Source organism: Mustela putorius, unplaced genomic scaffold, assembly GCF_011764305.1.
Source record: "Mustela putorius furo isolate JIRA1106 unplaced genomic scaffold, ASM1176430v1.1 tig00000698_pilon_pilon_pilon, whole genome shotgun sequence".
Taxonomy (NCBI): domain Eukaryota; kingdom Metazoa; phylum Chordata; class Mammalia; order Carnivora; family Mustelidae; genus Mustela; species Mustela putorius.
Window position 1 is genome coordinate 1,512,826 of NW_025421449.1, and position 20,133 is coordinate 1,532,958.

The 20,133-nt window shown below is 56.5% G+C and overlaps 1 protein-coding gene across 10 annotated transcripts in view; it reads left to right on the plus strand.

Moving 5' to 3' along the window:
• The first annotated feature begins 570 nt into the window (after positions 1 to 570).
• Positions 571 to 20,133, plus strand: part of COL13A1 (collagen type XIII alpha 1 chain) — a 141,650-nt gene continuing 122,087 nt past the window's right edge. For 2 of the 10 annotated variants that reach the window (XM_013044283.2, XM_013044279.2), the window contains exons 1-2: positions 573 to 1,541; positions 16,198 to 16,270. In XM_013044283.2, coding sequence (XP_012899737.1) covers positions 1,248 to 1,541; positions 16,198 to 16,270 — 367 coding nt within the window. In that variant the 5' untranslated portion in view covers positions 573 to 1,247. Of the gene's footprint in view, positions 1,542 to 16,197; positions 16,271 to 20,133 lie in introns of all 10 variants that reach the window. The other 8 variants (XM_013044275.2, XM_045083452.1, XM_013044282.2 and 5 more) reach the window with 6 other exon arrangements.

The following is a 20,133-nucleotide window of genomic DNA, read 5'->3' on the forward strand; positions in this document are numbered from 1 at the left end:
GGGGAGTCAGGACCCGGACTCTCGAATACCTTGAATGGACCTTTCTGCTCAGTTTTATTCTCCTGTACCTTGTTATATCTTGCTTCTGAAAGAGAGAAAGGGTCAGTTCCGCCACCCCCTGGAGGGTTGACTTTTCACCCCAGAGTAAAGATGTTAAAGATGTGGTAGGTGGAAAGAGCCCCCACCAAAAGTTCAGGACAGCAGGGCGCAGGATGTACAGAAACAATGTGAAACTGATTTGGCGTGAAAGAGAGGGGGTGAGACCCCAGACACCTGGAGGTAAGAGCAATGGTGGCGGAAGGGATTTAGATCGTCCTGCTCAAGATCTTGAAATCCAACCAGGTGCCCAATAAGAACACCGCCAGTCTCCCTGGACTATCCTTAAGGCTGCCTTTGCCAACTTTTCCAAAAGCAGTTATCCTGGCCCCATGACTTCGGTGGAAGACAGACAGGGCCCTCGATGTGAATCCGGAGAAAGGGAGAGAAGTCCCGCTCCACTCCACACCCCCTTCCTGCCTATAAATAACCCCAAGTGTCACTTCAAAGGGGACAGGGAGCGCGGGAGAGGGGCTCCCGGTCGGGCGGGTTGGAGCGGCTGGCTCAGCACACCACGCCCCCCACCCCGGGTGAGTTTGCATAAATAAATAAATCCAAGCCGTCGGCCCCGCAGGAGGTGGAGGAGCAAAGGGGAGGAGGAGGAGGGAGGGGGGTGGGAGAGATTAGTTTGGGAAGTAGCACGGATTGCTCATCCGATCCGTTCAGCGGCGGCTAGTGTGTCAAGTTACAGAGGCGCCGGAATCGGCCCCAAAGCTCCTCGGCAGCGGCCACGACCCACCTCTGCCCATGGGGACCTCCATGTGCGCCCCTTCGCCCCGGGACTGAAACCGGCTCGCCCAGGAGGCGCGAGACACCAAGAAGGACGGACAGCGCAGAACCAACTCCAGGACTCTGCAGATACTCGAAGGGAAAAACGGAGCGGAGAGGAGAGCCGTCCAGATTCCCCTAACTTTTCTGGACTTGGAACGTTCTTCTAAGTAACTTTCTTCTCACCTGGGTGTACCCCGATTACCGCTGGTGGTGTTTTTTCGGCTTTCCCCTCCTGCCGCTCCTTTTTCCATCCTCTGCCGGGAGCAAAGGAAAGGGACATTTTCCGCTCCTGCCCACAGCTCGGATAGGCGCCTCAGGGCAGCGGCGCTCGCCTTTATTTATTCTATTTATTTATTTATTGGTTCTCAAGACTCGAGGGGATGGTAGCGGAGCGCGCCCGCAAAGCGGCAACAGCCGGTGCCCGCGGCCCCGGGGAGCCCAGCGCGCCCACGGCGGTGGCGCTGGCGGTGGCGCCGGCGGAGCGCTGCGCGCGGCTGCCGAGCCCGGGGTCCTGCGGGCTGCTGGCGCTGGCCCTGTGCTCGCTGGCGCTCAGCCTACTCGCCCACTTTCGGACCGCCGAGCTGCAGGCCCGGGTGCTGCGCCTGGAAGCCGAGCGTGGGGAGCAGCAAATGGAGACGGCTATTTTGGGACGAGTCAACCAACTGCTGGATGAGGTCTGTGCTCTTTGTTGCTGGCTTTTATCCCTCCCGGCGGCGCCCCCTCGCGCAGCCTCCGAACTTTCGACCGGCGGGCGCCCGCGGGCGCTTGCTCTGCTCCGAGTAGCGCGGTGCGCCCGGGTCCCGCAGCGGCTGTCTGCCGGTGGGTGGGGGCGGGGACGGACGCGGGCTTGCAGGGACTCGGAGGGCCCGGAGGACCCTGGCGGCTTGCGCGGGACCCTTCAGCTCCCGCGCCCGGCGGGACCCCCCACGTCCCGCGCTAAGAGCGCCAGGGCGCGCGGGGCAGGTGGAGGAAGGCAAGGGGCGGGGAGGCGCGCGGAGGCTGCCAAGCCCCACTTCTCTCTCCCGGCACTCGGCCAGGGCGGTGTGAGCCGTCCAGCGCCCACGCGGCGGGATGTGTGCCCAATGGCCCTGGCTGAGGCTGGCTGGGCCCCCGCGGCCCTCGCATCCATCCCTTGAGGATCATTGCTGCCAGACTTTTATTGCCATGTTCAGCAGGGAAGAGAGTCATCTAGGGGGCTGAGAGGGACAGATGGGGCTGTCCTTGCAGGGAATGGTGTCCTGGTCCTTGCCCACTGCCCCCAGGTCGTGGTTTCCCTGGTTCTGCTGTCCTTGGACTCAAATAAGCCTATACCCTCTTGTTTCTAAGCAACATTTCCTATCCCTGGTCCCCTGGTCCCCATCATTTTATGTTTGTGTGTTTTTCTGGGAAAGGGATGCTGAGATTTGCCCCCTTCTGAAATGTCCTTGAACCTAAGTGGGTTAAAAGCCATTAGTGTTTCTTAGCCATAGCAATCATGGGAGTACATGGAGAGAGCTCGCCCTCCCCAGGAAGGAGAGACATGCAGTCTCACTGGTGCCACCAGAGGAAGAACTAGCCAGTGGGAGTGAGAATCCTGGTGACTTAGGAGACTCTGGACAGCACAAGGGATCGGGGGGCTCAAATGAAGGAAAAGACCCACAGGTGAGGGCTGTGGTGGTCTGGGAAGAGGTTCTGGATCAGGCTGGCCATGGAAGGTTTCCCTGAGCAAGAACTGGGAGGGGACTGGGAGGTGGTGTGGAACAGGAAGGAGCAGGGAGGAGGTTTTTATCCCCACTCTGCTGCTTAGAGCCTGTGAGCAGCAAATACCCTCACCCTTCTGAGCTTGCAAACTGGTTGTAATGGTTGGCGTCGGAACCCAGTTCTAACTGAGGTGAGTGCTGTGGCCATTCTGGCACAAGGCTCCAGTGCCTTGCAGCTGGGCTCCTCTCAGGTCCTACTACCAGGCAAAGGCTGGTAGTTGCCCAGGCAGCTCTCTGGTGGGCTCAAGGAGAGGGAGGTCCCAGGACCAGAGCAGAACGGGTGGTCTCAGTCCTGCCAGCAGCACATTCCCATGCCCCACCAGGACCCAGGGGATCCAGGACTCTGCCAGGCCCCCTGCAAGTCCTCTGGGAAGTGTCTGGACCCAACAGCATGAGCCAGTAGCCTCTGCCAGATGTCTGAGAGTGTTCCCGGGGTGGCTGGGTGGTGGAGGTGGTGTCAGGGCAGCAAGGGCTCCCCCCATCCCCCTACCTCCTCACCCCTACCCCCCTACTCCCCGCTGCCACCAAGGGGCCCTGGCTGCAGAGGGGCAAACATTTGACCCCAGGAGCTCTGCTCAGTGCCTCTCTCCGTTGTCTCCCCTCCCCGGCCCCTGCTGCTGGCCAGGGCATGCCCCAGATCCTTGCTTCCTCCCCTTGAGACTTAGCCCTGTCAAGTCTCATGCTTGCAGGGCCTGGGGGCCGACACTGTTATGGGCCATGCTGATTCCTCGTCTGCAAACCGGAGCTTCTGGGGCAGCCACTGACTTCTAGACCTCTCATCTGCCTGAGCATCTGAACTGACCCCATCTTACAGAAGGCGAAATAGAGACCCACAGAGGGGCTGGGGGCTACCCCAGTCACGTGGCGAGATCCAGAAGTAGAACTCAAGTTCCTGACCCCACTTCCAGGGCTCTTCGCTACGTCCTGCCGCCTTCCCCTGTCCATCTGCAGTCGGACAGGCAGCAAATATTTCCTGAGAGCCAGGTGTGGATCAGGCATTGTGGGGGACACACTTCTGCCCTCCTAAACTCCCAGGCAAATAGGGCACAAAGAAGGCCCCGGGTGGTGACCCCGTCCATGTGATGGGAGCCGAGGAGGTCTGGGGAGCGTATTAACATGTAACATACATGAGGGCAGTGGCTTCCGGGGAAAGTGATTTTTGAGTGATGTCTTAAAGGGTGAATCAGAGTCTTCCAGGCCAAAGGGGATAGTGGAGGGGCCTTGTTCCAGGGGGCAAAGGGAACAGCTTCTGAAGGTTGGAAGCCAGAGGGAGGGGTTGGCTTTGGGGAATGGAGTGGTGGAAGATTCTGCTGCAGAGAGCCAGGGTGCCTGGGTCAACAGTGGCCTCAGAGATTGTTAGATCTATGTGAAAGCACTGGGGAGCCATGGAAGGGCTTGAGGAGGGCAGTTGTGCTCCTAGAATGGGATGGAGAGCAAGGCAGAGCAGGAAGGCAAAACGAGAGGCCGACCCAGGCCACAGGGGCCTGGGGCCTGGACTGGGCTGCAGGCAGGAACAGAATGGGGTGAATGGGGACGGGGGCTGCCGTGGGGGCCACAGGTCGGTAGCCAAGGGCCGTGGAGCCAGAGGGAGTGCCGGTCCTGGGGGTGGAGGTGGTGGGCAGCCCCCTCTGTGGGGAGGTGGCCTTGGGAGGCATCCCCTAGATGGGGCCTACAGTCCAGGGCTTCATGAAGGGGCACTCGAAGGGTCGCACTGCCCCATACAATTACGTGTGACTCATTATCCGTACGTGAATTCATATCAAATACTACTTAAAATTAAGTTTATCTGTCACAGTGGCCTCGTTTCAGGTTAGTGCTCAAGAGACACGCAAGGCCAATGGCAACCCGTTGGAGAGTGTGGATATAGAACGTATATATCATCGTAGAAAGTTCCGTGGGACAGCATTGCTCTAGGAGCAAACCACTTCTGGGCCAGCAAAGGTGTCTTGGAGCAACTCAAGGCCTCCCTATGCTCTTGGCCTTCCCTTTCCTACGTGTGCTCTTCCAGTGGGAGCAAGGGCAAAAGTGAAAAAGGGGGAGAGGCCAAGAAGCAAGAGGCTGACCGGAGGAACCCCCAGTGAGAAGAAAAGGCAGAGGACAGCTGGGACGTGGTTTAGTTCACAGAGTGATTCTGTGACGAGACATGCAGAGGCTTCCTGCTCTAAAGGGTGCACAGGCACCCCATGCCATTCCCAGAACAGTATGGGTGCTCTCAGGAGGCCCCCGAGGATGTGGGGCAAACAGTCATCCTGGAGCAGGTGGGCCTGGGCCATTCTCTGAAGGAAGAAAGAAGGCCATCAGACAGGGCAGTCCTGGGGAGGCCCACAGCCTACTCGGTGGCCTAGAGGCAGGAACCCAGGGGCAAAGGCCCACCACCCAGCCCAGTGGAGAAAGCAGGATGCTGGGCAGAGACCAAATCTGGGACGCTGGCGGAAGGCCAGGCCAAGGGGACCCCATGGGAGAGGAGCCTGGAAGGAGGCAGGCCAGAGGCAGATGTGAGCAGCAGGCCTGGATCTGATGGGCCTGGCCACTGGGAGGGGAGGGTCAGGGCGGGGAGAAGAGGATGGGGGTGGGGAGCCCGCTTGCAGGGAGCTGGCAGTGTGGTTTCCAGACTTCAGGCCCCCACTCTTCCCCCATCAGTGCCTCTCTCCTGGGCTGGAACCCTTAACGAGCGCTCCAGCTGCCTGTTGCTTGATTTGCTTGCTGTAAAGAAAAGAACTGGAATGTCCCAAACGGAGGAAATCAGATGTCACCCAGGGCTGGGCAGCGGGTGTGCTGTGAAAGAGAAGGGACTGGAGTGGAGAATAGCCAAATCCACGTTGTTGACCAAAGGGCAGGGGAGGGGGCACCGGGTGTCAGCAGCCACCTTCCAGGTGGGCATTGGGGGATGCCAGGCAGACTCCCCTTCCCTTGACAGTAGAACTAACGGCACCCTGATGGGAGTGTCTCATGTTGATATGGTACATACCATACCACAGCCCATGCTGTGCGTGATATGTCTTCCAATCCTCACAGCCTCCCTAAGGGGCGGACGCTCTCATTGCCCCATTTTACAGATGAGAAGACTGATGTCACTGTACCCTCCATCCTGCTACCTGTGATAGAATCCTTTGGGTGTCAAAGGTATTTTCCACCTCTAGGTGTTCAAGATCAAGAGCCATTTCCTGACTCTCAGTTAAAAGAAAAATACAGAGCAATATCTATTACAGATAATGCCTGGGAGAGTTGTTAACGTTTTACAGCTTCTCCAAAGCCCTTAAAACTAGCAGGTAGCTCTGAACCAAACTGAGAACCTCATTAAGTAGCCACCCCTCATGGGAAGTTGGTGGGAAAGTCGAAGCCTCTGAGACAGGATGCCATCTGCCTTAAGCATAGTTTGACACTCTCGGAAAGATATCTTTTTCATCTTACTCCTAATCATTTTCAGCTTGCGCCAGCACCCTCTGGAAAGCCTTCCCCGGACCACTCCAGTCCCCCGTGGGCTGTCTCCCTGCTCTGACTTCCTGAAGAACTTGCTGCCATGCCACACATCTAGCTCAGAGAAGGAAAATGTAGACATGGCGTGAGCCTAGACGGACCTCAGAATCCTTCGCAACACAGCCCTCCAGACTGCCACTCCTTGCCTGTTAGAGTCAATGCCCATCTATTTGCCACTCGTGGCTTGGCCTCAAGCACGTTGTACAGGGTGTTCTCCTCTTTATTGCCTTTAAATAGCTCATCTCTGCATTTGCACACACCCAAGCCAGCGGCCAGGAGCAGGGCCCACAGTCACCAGGTCCCTTACTGAGCCTAGCCCAGGACTTGGCTCACCACTTCGTTGCTGGTTTAGGTCCCTCTGCTAGGGGATATGGAAGCCATCTCCGTCGCTGCCCCTCCCACATGCAGACCCCAGATCCGGCTGTAGGTTCAGCCTTTGCTCTGGGGGCGCACGATGGAGGTGGGTGTTTCCCAGCAACCGGCAGAGAGGAAAGGACGGATTCCACCCAAGTCAGGGCTGCACCATGGGGCCGGCTGAGAGAGTGGGGGTGGCTCAGTGGGCTGCCCTAGACAGGGCAGCTGGGGATGTCCATCCCATCCTATCCCCTACTCCAATGGTCAGGAGCTTCCTCTTCACCTGCCCAGGCTCCCTGGCACATTTTTCATTTGGGCAAAAGAGTCAAGTGGGCAAGCCCACAGCATGTGAGGTCGCTTGGACATCTGCCACTAACTGGTCATGTGACCTGAGCTCCAGGGTTCTGATCTGGAAAATGGGGATGCCAACATCCTCCTTACAGGGGGGTTGTGGGATTAAATGAAATCATTCAGTTCATAGCAGCTGCAATCATGACCACCGCCCTCAGCATCAAAGGAGGTCTGTACCAAAGATGGGGCTGTACCACATCTGTAAATTTTATTACTACCTAATATCTATTGAACACTCTTCAAAGATTTCTATCATCTATTGATTCATTTAATTCTCAAAACAATCCCCTGAAGTTATTATATACCGGTATTTTTTTCTATTTTCTATTTTATTTTATATTCTTACAGAAAAGAAAAATGGAGGCTAAGAGAAGTTAAGTGACTTTCCCAAGGTCACACAGCTAGTGCGTAGCAGAACTGGGCCTTGAACCCAAGAAGTCTAGCCCCAGAGCTTCCACTCTAAAGCCGCTAGTATACACCATCTATATAAAGTGCCGTACCCTATTAGGCCAGCTGACTATGACCAGGGGCTAGGGACCGGTTCAGTCTGGTTCGGCTCCCACAGAGCAGGCATTGACCGAACTGACTTGACATCAGACCGGCATCACTGTCTTTGCTATAAAGTGACATTTACAGGAAAATTTGTGACATCAGACCTTGGTGAGGAGGACCCTTAGGAAAATCATTGTCCAGCCTTGGTTTCTGGAATGCTTGGCTTCTCAGGAGGGATGGATGGAGTCTTATCTCTTGGACACGGAAAGGTTAGCACCAAATCTGGGTTTCACCCTGTGGCCCGGGCTCGTCCTTCCAGCAGAAGTTTCTGCCTAAGCCCCAACCCCAGTTCCCACTGATCACCCTGCCCTTCCTTTCTCTCCGTTCCCCTTACCTCCCAGCTCCCTTACGGTATAATCTGTGTCTGGCTGTCTGTCCATGCAGCCGCCCGAGCATATCCTTTTGGAGCAAGGCAGGAGCAGAACCTCCACAGCAACTAAACTCTTTAAAGTCACTCTCCCCTCCTCGCATCTGCACACCCTCACAGAGCTGGCCCAGCTCCATGGGGAGCACAGCATACCAAGGCTGACCCCTGTTCCCAAAGCCAGAAGTGAATCCCTATGGCGAGGGTCTTGCAGTGGGGGTGTTTAACAAGCCCCGCGGGAGACAGATTCTAGCTGTAGCCCTGTGCCCATGCCCGTGCCTGTGCCCAGGGCCCTCCCCCGGGTCCCCAGCAATGCCAAGAGGCTCACGCCGGTGTTCACAAGGATCACAGGACGTGTCAATAGAAGGGCCACCACTCACTGCCCAGTTCCAAAGTCGAGGGGGCTTAAAGAAGGGAATCGATTCGGGTTTGGGGGCTTGCCGTTTGCCCTGTTTTGTTTTTGAAAAAATCAAATCAGTGGAGGGTTTGCCATCCAGAAGGAAGTTTTCAGAAGCCTTGGGAATCCTCCCACCCCTTTTAGTGGGATCATACCCCTTGCAGAAGCTGCTTGTTGAGTCCTCAGGGAGTAAAGGGGGTCTGCAGGCTTCTCCGAGGGAAACTGAGGCTGGGATCTGGGGAGGGCCTGGGGAGGCTGTGGCAACAGGGGTTCCCATCTCTCCTGGGTGTGCTCTGTGCTGCCAGCAGACCCTGGCAGGAGCTCCGTGGGGACTGCCCCCCACTCCCATCTGCATGCCAAATGCCCCTGCCCTGGGTGGGGGCCTCCCTGCAGAAAATTCTTTGTGTCCAAAAGGGTGGAGATGGGGTTGCTGGCAGCAGGGGCTCCCCTTCAAAGGGCAAGAGCATGCCACACACAAAGGGGAGGAACTGGCTGCCTGAGAGGCTGGGTGCAGCCTTCCAGGGCACATGGGGCCCCGTCTCCTCTCTTAAGGCCTCTTGTGGGCTTTCCTGAAGCCCTGCATTGCTAGAGGCCACACAGCTTGGGCCTCTGCTGCTTCTTCAACGCCTTTTCCTCCCCTCACTACCCCTGCCCACTCCAGCCACGTGGGGTGCCCCAGGCCCTTTGCTCAGCTGTTCTGTGTCTAGCCCACCCTCCCACCACGAGGCTCCTGCCTCTCTGTTGGTTCAGTTCCAGCAGGGAGTGCTTGCTGCCCTCAGAGGACACATGTTCCCCCGGAAGGCCGTTGCAGAGCCCGGGGTTCTGTCATCCAGGGGACTCCATGCCTTGTCTCTTGTCCTACAGATGCTATGAGAAAGTCCCTCTTAAGCCGTCACTGGGAGGTGTTCTGCATAAGGTCTCCCTCTGACTCAGTGGCCTGGAGGGCAGGATGGGATGGGGAACCTCTGGGGACAAGGATGCAGGAAGGGGGCTGGCTGAAGGGGCATTAGCTGGGGCTCTTCCAGGAAGAGCCTTGGTCTCTGTGAGCTGGCCTTTGCAATTTCCAAGGGGTAGGTGGAGACCCAGAGATATGGGAGATCAGAGGATGGCCCTGCTACCTCCAGCTTCTCCCCCACTCCATAGAATCAGAGTGTTGGAAGAAAGGGAGCCATGAACTGTACCAGGAATTCCCCACAATATCCCTGGTTCTCAGGCTTACATGCCCACAATGACAGGGAGCTCACTACCTGTGCGGCTGACCGGTCCAGCTGTCATGTGTGTGTTTTCATCTGGTCAGAGCGCCAGATTCTTCTTGATGCTTACCACCCCACCCCTCCAGCATGTCTTGAAAGCACCTCAAACTCGACATGCTAAACTGAGCAGGAATCCCACCCCTCCCCAGCACCCCTTCATCTCGGGAGGTGCTGGCCTCCAGGTGCAGCTACTCCAGACCCTTCCACCTGTACCATTCAGCCTCCTGCAGACCTGTCCCCATCTCTCCATCCCTGCGTGCCCTTCCCCAGCCGGCTGCTTCTACCATGGCCTTCTGGGCTGTAGCAGGGGCCTCCTAACGCACCTGCCCTCGTTCACTCTGCCCTGTCCCTTTCAACATCCACACAGCAGCCAGGCTGCTCTTTTAAAAGCTCTAAATACAGTCACCACATTCCCCTAATAATAGCTCTTCAGTAACTTCCTATTGTTCTCAGGCCAGAGACTAAATTTCTTAATGTGGTCCAGGAGGCCTGAAGAGCTTGGGCCCTTGCCCCGCCGACCTGCATCTCTGGCCTTAGGGCTCCCCCCCCCCCACTTTCAGAGTCCAGCCACATGGCCGTAATGTGGCATAGCTGGGAACACAGCCCCCAGAGCCAGATTGCTGGGTTCAAGACCAGCTCTGCTAGTTCCTGGCTGTGTGGTGTTGGGCAAGTTGCTTAACCTCTCTGTGCTTTGGCTTGTCCCTCTAAAAAAAATGGGGAGGTGATAATAAAGAGTATCTCCCTCTTACTGGGTGCTTTTTTGAGAATTTAAAAAGGTAAAATGAGCACTTTGTGCAGTGCCTGGCCCTCCAGTGGTCGGTATGGCCGAGTCCTGGAAAGTGTCTTCCTGGCTTCCTGGTTTGGATCCCACATCTGCCCCTCCTGGTTGCCTGTCATTGTGCAAGTCAGTTTGCCGCTCCCTGTCGGGGTTCCTCATTCATGGGTGGTTGCTGGGTGCACTAAATGCATTCATCAAGACAGGAGCCCTGCCTGTTTCATAAGAAGCCCATTATGGTGTCAGGTGTCAGCCGTTTTCCCTGTACCCAGGCCCTCCCCTAGGTTAATGGCTGGTTACCCTCAGGTCTCAATGCCAGTCACTTCCCCATGACAAACCAGCCTGGAGCACCTCACCCTTGCTTGACAACAGTGGCTGCTGCTTCTTGGTGTGTGTGGTTTGTAGACAGTGTGCCCCTGCCTGGAGAGTAAGGGCCATGGGGCAGCCCTATCTATTCTCTCGCATGTCCTGGCACTTTGCATGGCTCTGCTCTACGTAGATGCTCAACTCCCATCTGCTGCAAGGCGGGAAGGAGGGAAGAGTCTCCTGGCTTCCAGCACTCTCATCCAGGCCCTCCCTGCTCTGTGTCAGGGACCCTGCTTCATCCCGCACCAGGCCCCGAGACAACCTCAGGCCCCTTGAACCTGTGGTCCCAGCCCCCTGGCCACCTGGCTTTCACCCACAACCACACAGTTCCAGGGCCTCGTTCCCTGACTCCCTGAAACAGCAGCAGGGCCAGAGGTGAGCTGAAAGGAAGGACTTCCTCATGGGAAGGCTGGAAAGCTCCCACAGGGGCATTCACCTCCTTCCCCCGACCTTTCTGATCTGCAGAGTCTGGAGCAACACCACTCTGTGGGTCTGCTGAACCCGGGGATGGGGAGGAGCAGAGCAGATGCAGCCTGTGGCCTCTGGCAGACCCCAGGTTCCCCATGTCATCATGGTTCTGGGAGTCTGTGATTGGATGCCAGGTCTGTGGCACAAAGAGAATTGTGGAGGGAGGAAGCGGACCGTTCCCCAGGCACATCCCATAGCACCCGCTCTTGGCATCCCCAGGCTGACCGGGCGAGTCCCGTTTGGGTGGATGTGGGTTGAGCGTCTCAGTTTCCTCCGTTTTGATTTCCCTATGCTGATCTGCCCATGCTCCAGGGCAGGCGGATGCCCATGGGCCTGTACCCTTAACAAAGCCCATCTGTGGGACCGTCCCTGCGACTGGGCCCAGGGGCTGGCTCCGCACAGCTTCCGTCCTGCCTCGGAGCCTTTGCTCTGCACCGGAATGCCCTCCCTCTCCCATCTCCATGCATCCAAATGCTGCCCAGAAATCCGTGTCCTTCTAGCACCCGGTGCTAGGGGACAGAACTCAAAAGTGATTAATTCAGTGCAAGTGTGGGTCAAAATGCCAGACGAGGCCCTTCCCTCAAAAAACCGGTTCAGTCTCCGCCAGGGTACCGGCCCCGCGGTATGGCACAGGGTAATGAAAAGGGCTCTAGCAGAGGCCATCGGGTACCACTCTGTGCCAGGCATTGGAATCAAACGCTGCTTCAAGGACGGGAGCTTTGCTCAGTGCACTCATTTCAATAGGCAGCTCCTTCTTTCAGCCTCTAGTTATCAAGGTCCAGGGCAGGGCGTCAGGCAAGGAAGGACCTTTGTTCACCCTCCCTCTTCCGGGAAGAGGGGTTCAGAGTTTCCCAGGAACCGGGCCATGGCAGGAGACTTAACTACCCAGCAGCTCCTGGGACCGGGCCAGCCTCACCATGGTAAATGGGAGGAGACAGGCCTGGGACCGGCTCGAGAGAGAAGGGGCCTTCCCCCGGCCACCAAGAAAAACAAGCAAGTATAGCAGGTGCTCAACTTTTCCACATATGGATGCTTTTTTTGTTTTTTGATCCTATCTCATTTTTTTCGCTCTCTCTGTCCTGTGTAGTCCAGGGGGTAGCTGAGATTAGCCCCGTTTTATAGATGAGGAAATCGAAGTCTGGAGGGATTGTGTCTCTTGCTTAATATGCAGTGGGAGAGCCGGGAGTGGACCCCAGGGTCCTCGGACCCCCGAGTGTAGTGCAGGCCCACATTCGCCCTGCCCAACCCTGCGTGCAGTGGACTCTTCAGCAGAGTCTGAGGCCATCTGTGCTCACCCAAAGTAGAGTCCCACTGCCACCTCCAAGGGCAGGGGGATTCTGATAGGAGTCATACACTCATGATATCAAAAATGAACTATTAAATGACATTTTCCACCAAAATACTTAGCACAGCACCTGAGCTATACTGCTCCATAAGTGTAGCTATTAGTATTAATGGTAACTTATTTAACAATTCCTATGTTTGTTCTCTGTGGTTTCCAAGACACTTTCCACAGCAACACTGAGGAGCCTGGCTGGGGAGCAAGAGCCCCATTTTACAGATGTCCCCAGAGGAGAGATACCAAGGTCAAGGTCCCAGCTGGATCTGGGCTCCATTCCTCCACACTATGACTTGGGCCCACACCTATTACAGAGGCCCAGGTAGAGCCTGAGCCCTTTAAGAGCGCTGGGACCAAGTGCGGGGAGGGAGTGGCCCCAAAACCCAAGACCAGGCCTCTCAGCATTCTCTGGGGGGAGTGAATAGCCGCCTGGCGTTTTCCCTTTGATACTGATACAGGAATTTTAATAGCTGCAGAGATCAGGCGGGTGCTGTTTCGGCTCTGGTCGTGCAGGGCATTCCAGGAGGCCATCAGCAAGGGAGTAGTGGGAAGGCTGTTCTGTCCAGGGAGACTGGGGCCTTAGAAGGTTTTCCACTGACCCCTGAGCCTCAGTCTGGGCATGTCCCACCAGGAGTCTCAAACTCAGATACCTAAGGGGGTCAGGCTGGTGGACCAAAGCAGGCGAAGCTGGCCAGGGGAGGGTACTGTGGTGACCTGGGCAGCACATGCCCACCCAGCCGGGGCAGCTGTCACTCAGCACCAGTCATCAGCATGGCCCAGTATCCACCAGATCCTTCTGTTGTTCAAGAGAGACTGGAAATCCAAATCTTTCTGTGAAATCTCCTGGTTTGTAAGCAACTGCTCTTTACTGAGCACTTAGCATATGACAGACCTTGTTCCAGGCACTGGGGATATGGCAATGAATAAAACAGATCAAAATACCCATATCCTTGTGGAGCTTACCTTCTCGTGATCCAGGTAGACCATAAAAGAGATAAAGGATCCAACAAATCCAGAGGAAAAAGATAAAACAGGGAAGAAGGAATGTAAGTACATTGCAGGGTGCGGGGGGCAGAGGAGGTCTCACTGAGAGCGAGAGGGTGGTTAGCCGGTAAATGAATATCCCAGGCAGGCAGGCCCACAAGTTCAAAGGCCCTGAGGTAGGAAAAAGCCTGGCATGTGCAGGAGCATCTAGGAGGCCTGTGTGGCCCCCTGGCGGCCGTGTTGAGAATGCTCTATGGGGCAATAGCAGGGGGACCCATCAAGTTATCACCATGACTGGGCCAGAGAGGACCAAGCTTGAGCTAGATGTAATGAAGAGGTGGTAGAAAAGCATCAGATCCTGGATTTGTCTAGAAAGCAGAGAGCAGGGGTTGTTGACCAAATGGGCATGGAGTGAGAGAGAAGAGGGCATCACTGATGATCTCAAGGGTCTGGCAAGATGGAGTTGCCATTCCCTGGGACGAGGAAGACAACAGAGGGGCAGGTCTGGGGAAGCGGGGACAGACTGTGAGGAGCCCGGTTTTGCCGAGCTGATTTTGAGATCCTATCAATGGAGATGTCAAGGAAGCTGCTGGATATATGCATCTGGTTCTGGAGGAAGATCCATGTTAGGGGTGCGGGGAGGGGGGCATTCTCACGTACAGATGGCGTTGAAGACATGAGGTGGGGTGAGGGCCCCCAGGAGCCAGAACAGAGAGAAGGCAGTGAGGCTGGGCCCTGTGGCCTCCACGTAGATGAGAAGCAACCAGCAGAGGAGACAGAAGGAGCACAGACTGGCAGGAGGGACACTGGGAGAGGGTCATCCTGGCAGCCCGGTGAAGAGAGTGTGTCAGGGAGAAGGCAGGGCCAGCAAGCCCTGTGACAGGCTGGGAGGAGGACAGTCCCCTGGGCTTAGCAGCACCAAAGTCACTGGTGACCTGGGGAAAAACTGTGGGCAGGGGGCAGGTAGGAGCCCGGTGGGCGTGCTCCAGGAGAGAGAGGAGGAGTTTGCTCAGGAGAGAGTTTGGTCAGAGAGGAGTTTTCTTTTCCTTTCTTATTGGCCCAGCGACGATGTTAACAGTGGGTCGGTGACTACCACATCCCACCCGAAGCCTGTTTGTGTAAATATGTCTCTATGGGAACAGAGCCGTGCTTCTTGGGTTTTCATGTTTTCTGTGGCTGCCTCTCACCTCTGACGGTAGAGCTGAGGGGCTGTGTCATCATGTGGCTCCCGCAACCCAAAATATTCACTCTCTGGCTCTTTCCAGTGAAGACAGAGCTTGAGGAGAGCCAGGGATGGACCGCTGCTGATGCAGGCGGGCGGGGAAGGCCCTGTGCGCAGCTGGACAGTTGGCCTCTCGGGAGAGGAGCAGAGAGAAAGGGCAGGTGCGGTCACAGGCACAGGTGGCTGGGCTGCCCAGTGGCGGGAGCCTCTGTAGGCCTCTTCTGCTTGCTTTTATCTCAGGACCCTGCCCTTGACAGGGGCGTGGTGGGAGGGGTGCTGGGTTGGGAGGGTGGAAGGCTGAGAAGCAGGGGGCAATGAGCTGCGCTGATGGGGTCAGGGAGACAAGGTATGGCTGCAGGGCTCTCATCGGGATCGTAGTGGGGAACGAAATAGAGGCCAGTCGGCGAGGCCTGGATGGTACACCACACCAACTCACTAGCACCACGTCTCATGGCTGTCACAGAGCCGTGGAAGGGTCAGGAGTCTGTGTCACTAGAAATTCAGACTCTGCCAGAGAGGAGGCCAGTGATGGAGAAGTTTATGGCGGGGTGGCCAGCTGGCCTCCTAACCACTTCATATGGCAGGGACTTCAGGATTCTGGTCATTGTCAGTAACTGTGAGCCGCGGGACAGGCCCCCCGTGGCCGGGTCTTCATGTGAAATCAGTCACTTAAGACTGCTGAAAACAGATCCAATGGGGGGAAAAAAAATTACTGTAGGAACCAAATAAAACCAGTTACCAGGCTCTCACTGCTACACTAACATCAGAGAGCAAGGTGCCGTTGTCCACCTTTGACCTTGGCCGTGTTAGTCTCTCCACCTCACCCCGCCCCACCTTCCATCTCGGGGCCCTTACCTGTAACACAGAGTATCACGAGAGCGAGCATTTACTGTGTGCCTCCCAGGTGTCAGTCCCCTTCCCTTCTAAGCCCTGACCACTCCAGTCCTCCCATGAACCCGGTGCAGCAGGGACTCGAATCCACCCATGAGAACCATGCATGAACCTCAGCAGCCTCTCCCTGACATGTCCCTTGCAGCCCTGTGCGAGTGAGGCCCACCCTGTGTGGGTCAGTGCCCCGCGCTTTGAAAATCAGTCAGTCTGGACACTGGGGCTCCTGGCCATGTGCCCATTTGTCACCGTGGGGAGTGAAAGTTGTCCCAGTCTCCTCGTTGCCACTCCCTTGGAGCCTTCCTGATTGGCTCCATGATTTGCAAAGAAGAGGTTCAGTAGAGGGGCACGTGGCCTGCTCAGCTCTCTGTCCCATACCCCTGCCCAGCTTGCCTGGGACTGGCTGTGAGGGACCCCAGAAGAATAGTCACTGTCCGACGCTGGGATCAATCAGGAGCCCAGACCTAGACAGGAAACAATTAGCAGAGAGCCGAGAAAAGCGAGTCATTGTGCCCATGATGGTGGAGTGCAGGAAGGCCACTACTGGTTTACAGGGCCTTGGGGTTGGCGCTAATTTCTTTAAGAGCACTCCGAAGACATCAGACACCGAGATTCCCTAGATGGGACCTTCTGCATCTGCTTCTTATTACGCAGACGCCCGTGGCCAGTCTTTGATCCTGGAATAGTCCTCCTGCGGCCCCCAGGCGGCCTTTTCTCCCCCTCCGTCCCCACCAGCCACAGACCCTTCCCGGGGCTTGGCCTTCCACTTTCATGACTCCTCTCCTCTGTCTCCTTTTGCAGAAATGGAAGTTCCACTCTCGGAGGCGCCGGGAGGCCCTCCCGAAGACGTCTCCAGGGTGCCACTGCCCACCAGGTAAGGAGCTCTGCGAATAGCGGACAAGGATGGGGACAGGCGCCAGGGCCATTTTCACGGGTGTGCTGTAGCCGCAGCAGTTCAGAGCGTCGCTTTTCACTTGAAAGATGGGGATCGCCAAATCTGTGATGTTCACCTTCCCTCTGCGGGTTTCAGTTATTCAAGCATTCATTCGTCTGCTCCTCTGTGGGGGTGCGCGTGGGGTCGTGAAATCCCATACGATGATGCGTGTGGCCACCCACGTTCGAGTTACCATGGGGGCGGGGGCGGGGACCTGGCTCATCAAGTTCACGGTCGTGCCCCCAACTCCTGACACACAGTAGGTGTCAAACATGTTACAAGGAGGATGGATTAGCCCATCCTTGTAAAACTTGCCTGCCTTGGCTGGACGGCTCAGGGTGCCATATGTTCGCTGCAGTGTGATGTGGGGCTTCATCTGGACTCAGACCTTGCTTTTGCCATTGACCTGCCCTCTCCGCTCTGGTCACTGGGGAGGATGCCTGTTCAAGTACTCTTCCTCTGCGTCTCACCCAGAGCACCCTGCTGGGCATTGGGTTTGATGGCACTGTCCACCGTTAATAATGTTGACAAGTTATAGCTCATGAGGACTTTTCTACGTTGCTGGCCACTATGATGAAGCTATGAGAGTGACAGATGGGCAAGCCTCACTGTTCCCATGAGTAGCTGGAATGAACTGCCCTTCTTTGGAGGTGAGGAAGGAAGCTGCCAAAAAGGATTTAGGTGGGGGGACACTTTGGAGTAATCGCAGAGGTCCTCTGCCAGCTCCAGGCAGGCCCCCTGCCACCCTCTGTGGGCACGTGACGCAGGCAGGGCCGCCACAGGGCACAGGCTACCAGGGGCCCCCAGGCCAGGGAATGGAGGCCAACAGGTGGTGAGCATATGGGAAACAGAGGGCCCACATCCTCAGAAGAGTGAGGGAGCTGGGGTGGGAGTCCCAGTTCAGGGCGCTGCCCCGGGAAACAGTGGGGCCATGATGGGATTCAGCTGGCCCGTAGGGAGAGGGTCGCCCAGGTTAATTAAAAGGGTGTCTGAGTCCTGGGAAATTCCCTCCCTCCCGCAGGGCCCAGGACATTGGATCCTGGCATCTGGGAAAGCTTCTGGGAGAAGAATGCCAAGATTAATGAGAGGGGATGAAGGAGAGGGGAGGGTAGCCAGGCCTGGGCAGAGCACCCGCAGCATCGGCCTTTCTAAGGCGGCACGTGCCTCAGATAAACCTGTCCATTCAAATAGTACTTAGTGCCCATCCTGACTGCTAGGAAGCACTGTTTCCGTTATTCCCTCAATTCCTCTCAGACTCAAAAGATGTACAGAAATCCTATCAAACTGTGCCCTGGTATGGGGGGCGGGGGCATGGGCTGCATTTTTATGATAAGGCAGAGCCTGGACTTTCTCCCTCTCCATCCTGCTTGGGCTTCACGTGTCCTGTCCACCCGCCAAGTGGGTGTCTAGCCAATAGGCATCAATTTTGTGCTTGCGAGAGTCTGGCTCAGGAGGTGCTGGGAGGCTGGGAGGCGGGGGGGGAGGGGGGTTAAGGAGGGATGTGACGGGAAGGAGGACAATTCCCAAACTGCTTCATCTCGCCTCACTTCTGGGAGTCTGTAGGCGCCCTGGGGTCTGGGGCAGGGAAAGGGAGGGACGCAGCGGAGAGCAGAAAAGCCTTGATGCCAGTCCTCTGCGGGGAGTAGCCACCAGCAGGAGATGGGAGGAAAGCAACAGGGCTCCTGGGAGGGGTGTCCCGAGTGTTTGAGAATCACCCAAAGGGCAGTTTGGTCCAAATTAGAGGTCAGAGCCAGGTGGGTAGCACCAGGAGAATTTAATCAGAGGACCTAAAATTGAGACAAGATTGGAAGAAGACTAAGATGTTCTCCCAGGTTCTTGGAGAGGCAGCAGGAACGGACTGGAAGGGCTGCACAGAGAGGCATCTCAGACCGTGGAAGCATGGAGTCAAGTGCATCTTCTGGGATGGCCTAGGTCCCATTGGGTGGATCCCTGCACCTGCCCCTTCTGCCTAAGCTGAGGGTTCTCACCACACCGTGTACTTACCTCCTTCACACGGAAGGCTGCCCACCACGGGGCTGCCGAGCCATCATGAATAATCGTGCTCACCACCATAGCCCCTAACCCAGCTCCTGCTGCATGCCAGAAACAGTACCGCGTACTTCCCGTTGGATGACCTTCTAGAACACTCCAAACAGGCAGAGTGGGTTTTTGATGTTCTAAAATAGTAGCAAATCTCCAAACCCAGAAGTGGAACGCCTTTCTCCCTCTTGGGTCCAAATGATGCCTCTCAGATTATTTCCTTAAGGTCAGAGTTTATAAACCACTTTAGGAACCACTTTGAGGTTCCCGATATTTGCAGAAGAACTTATACAACTGGAAAGTGCTACCCACAAAGTCAAAGCATTATCATTTTTGTATTGCCAGCATCTGATTAGACGCCTGCACATAGTAGATGCTCAATGCATCTCGGGTAAAGGATCATCAGCTAACCTTCCTGAATGATTATATTCTTTCCTGTGTTCCCCCTTCGCCCTCTGGCTGGTTTCTGATACCCTGCCTTCCCATACCACACACCCCACCCCACCCTACCTCAAGCCTGCCCTGCATCTTGCCTGATGTAGATCTTTCACGGCTGCTGGGACACAACACATAAACACGCAATTTTTTTCTGCCTTCTGTGGCCACTGGGATCCGAGCCTAAGATCTTGAGCCCGTGCCTGCCCCAGTCCACCGCTGCGGCTGGCTGGGCTAAGGCTGGGTCGTGGGTGTGTTCTTCCTAGTGGCAGCCTTGGGCCCCTGGATAGCCTCCAGAGGGTTCAGGACACATAATCATGGGCAGAAAACCCACCTCCTTCCCTTCCAACTCTGACCTCGCCAGCATCCTCCCAGGATCCTCCCTGTCCCAAAATAGCCATGCCCTCGCTGAGGTCTGGCTGCTCCTGGGACACATGGCCTGAGTTCCACGGTTGTGCTGGGCCTGCAGGGTGCTGAGGGGTGGGGCTGGGCAGGACAGTCACAGCCTCCACAAGTTCAGAGAAGTAAGCTTGGCCATTCCTAAAGCATACAAACTGGTGGGATGGGAGAAGAGCCTTGGGAACCAATACAGGCACCGTGAGACTTCCCAGGCCACTTGAGAAGAAGAATACAAAGATTAGGGAAACTCCCGTTTTGTCCCCGTTCTCAGTAACAAATGGGGAGCAGGACAATAGAGCCTCCGGCCAGCAAGGAAGCAGCTCCTTCAGGCCCGCCACTCTGGGGCTGGCAGTGTGAGGGGTTTCACACGGAAGGAGTCACAGGAGTAGGTGGCTCCACGGAGTGTCCTCATTTCCAAGCGGAGAGAGGAGCCCGGAGTCCCAGAGGTTCGGACTACAACAGCGGGGGCGAGGGCGTGGCCTGCTGGAGTCTGTGCATTAGCACCTTAGCCGGCTGCGGGGGGAGGATGGATGAGCGGGAGAGAAGTTGCCCTAGCCTGGCTTGAGGGAGAGACCATGGCCATCCCCTGGCTCACGTGTGCGAATGAGAGGTGTGCGGCGTGACAGGGATCCCAGGGGAGCCTGGGACTCGGGGAGAACTTCACTGAGGAGGTGGCCCTGGAGGCTGGCGGAAGGGCGTCCGCTCAGGGTACAGACTCAGCTACCACCGCAACAACAGAGTTCGGACTACAAGGGACTCCAGCGAGGCGGAGGGGACGTCTCTTCCTTAGCGGGTCAGAGGACAGTGGTGTTGCGCTGGGAAGGTGGCCTTGCTATCTCCTTCATGTGGCACGACGGTGGCATTGCTCTGTTCTCGCCATCCCCGGCTAGTGTGGAGGAGGAAGGAGACTGGGGGAATATAAGCCCAAA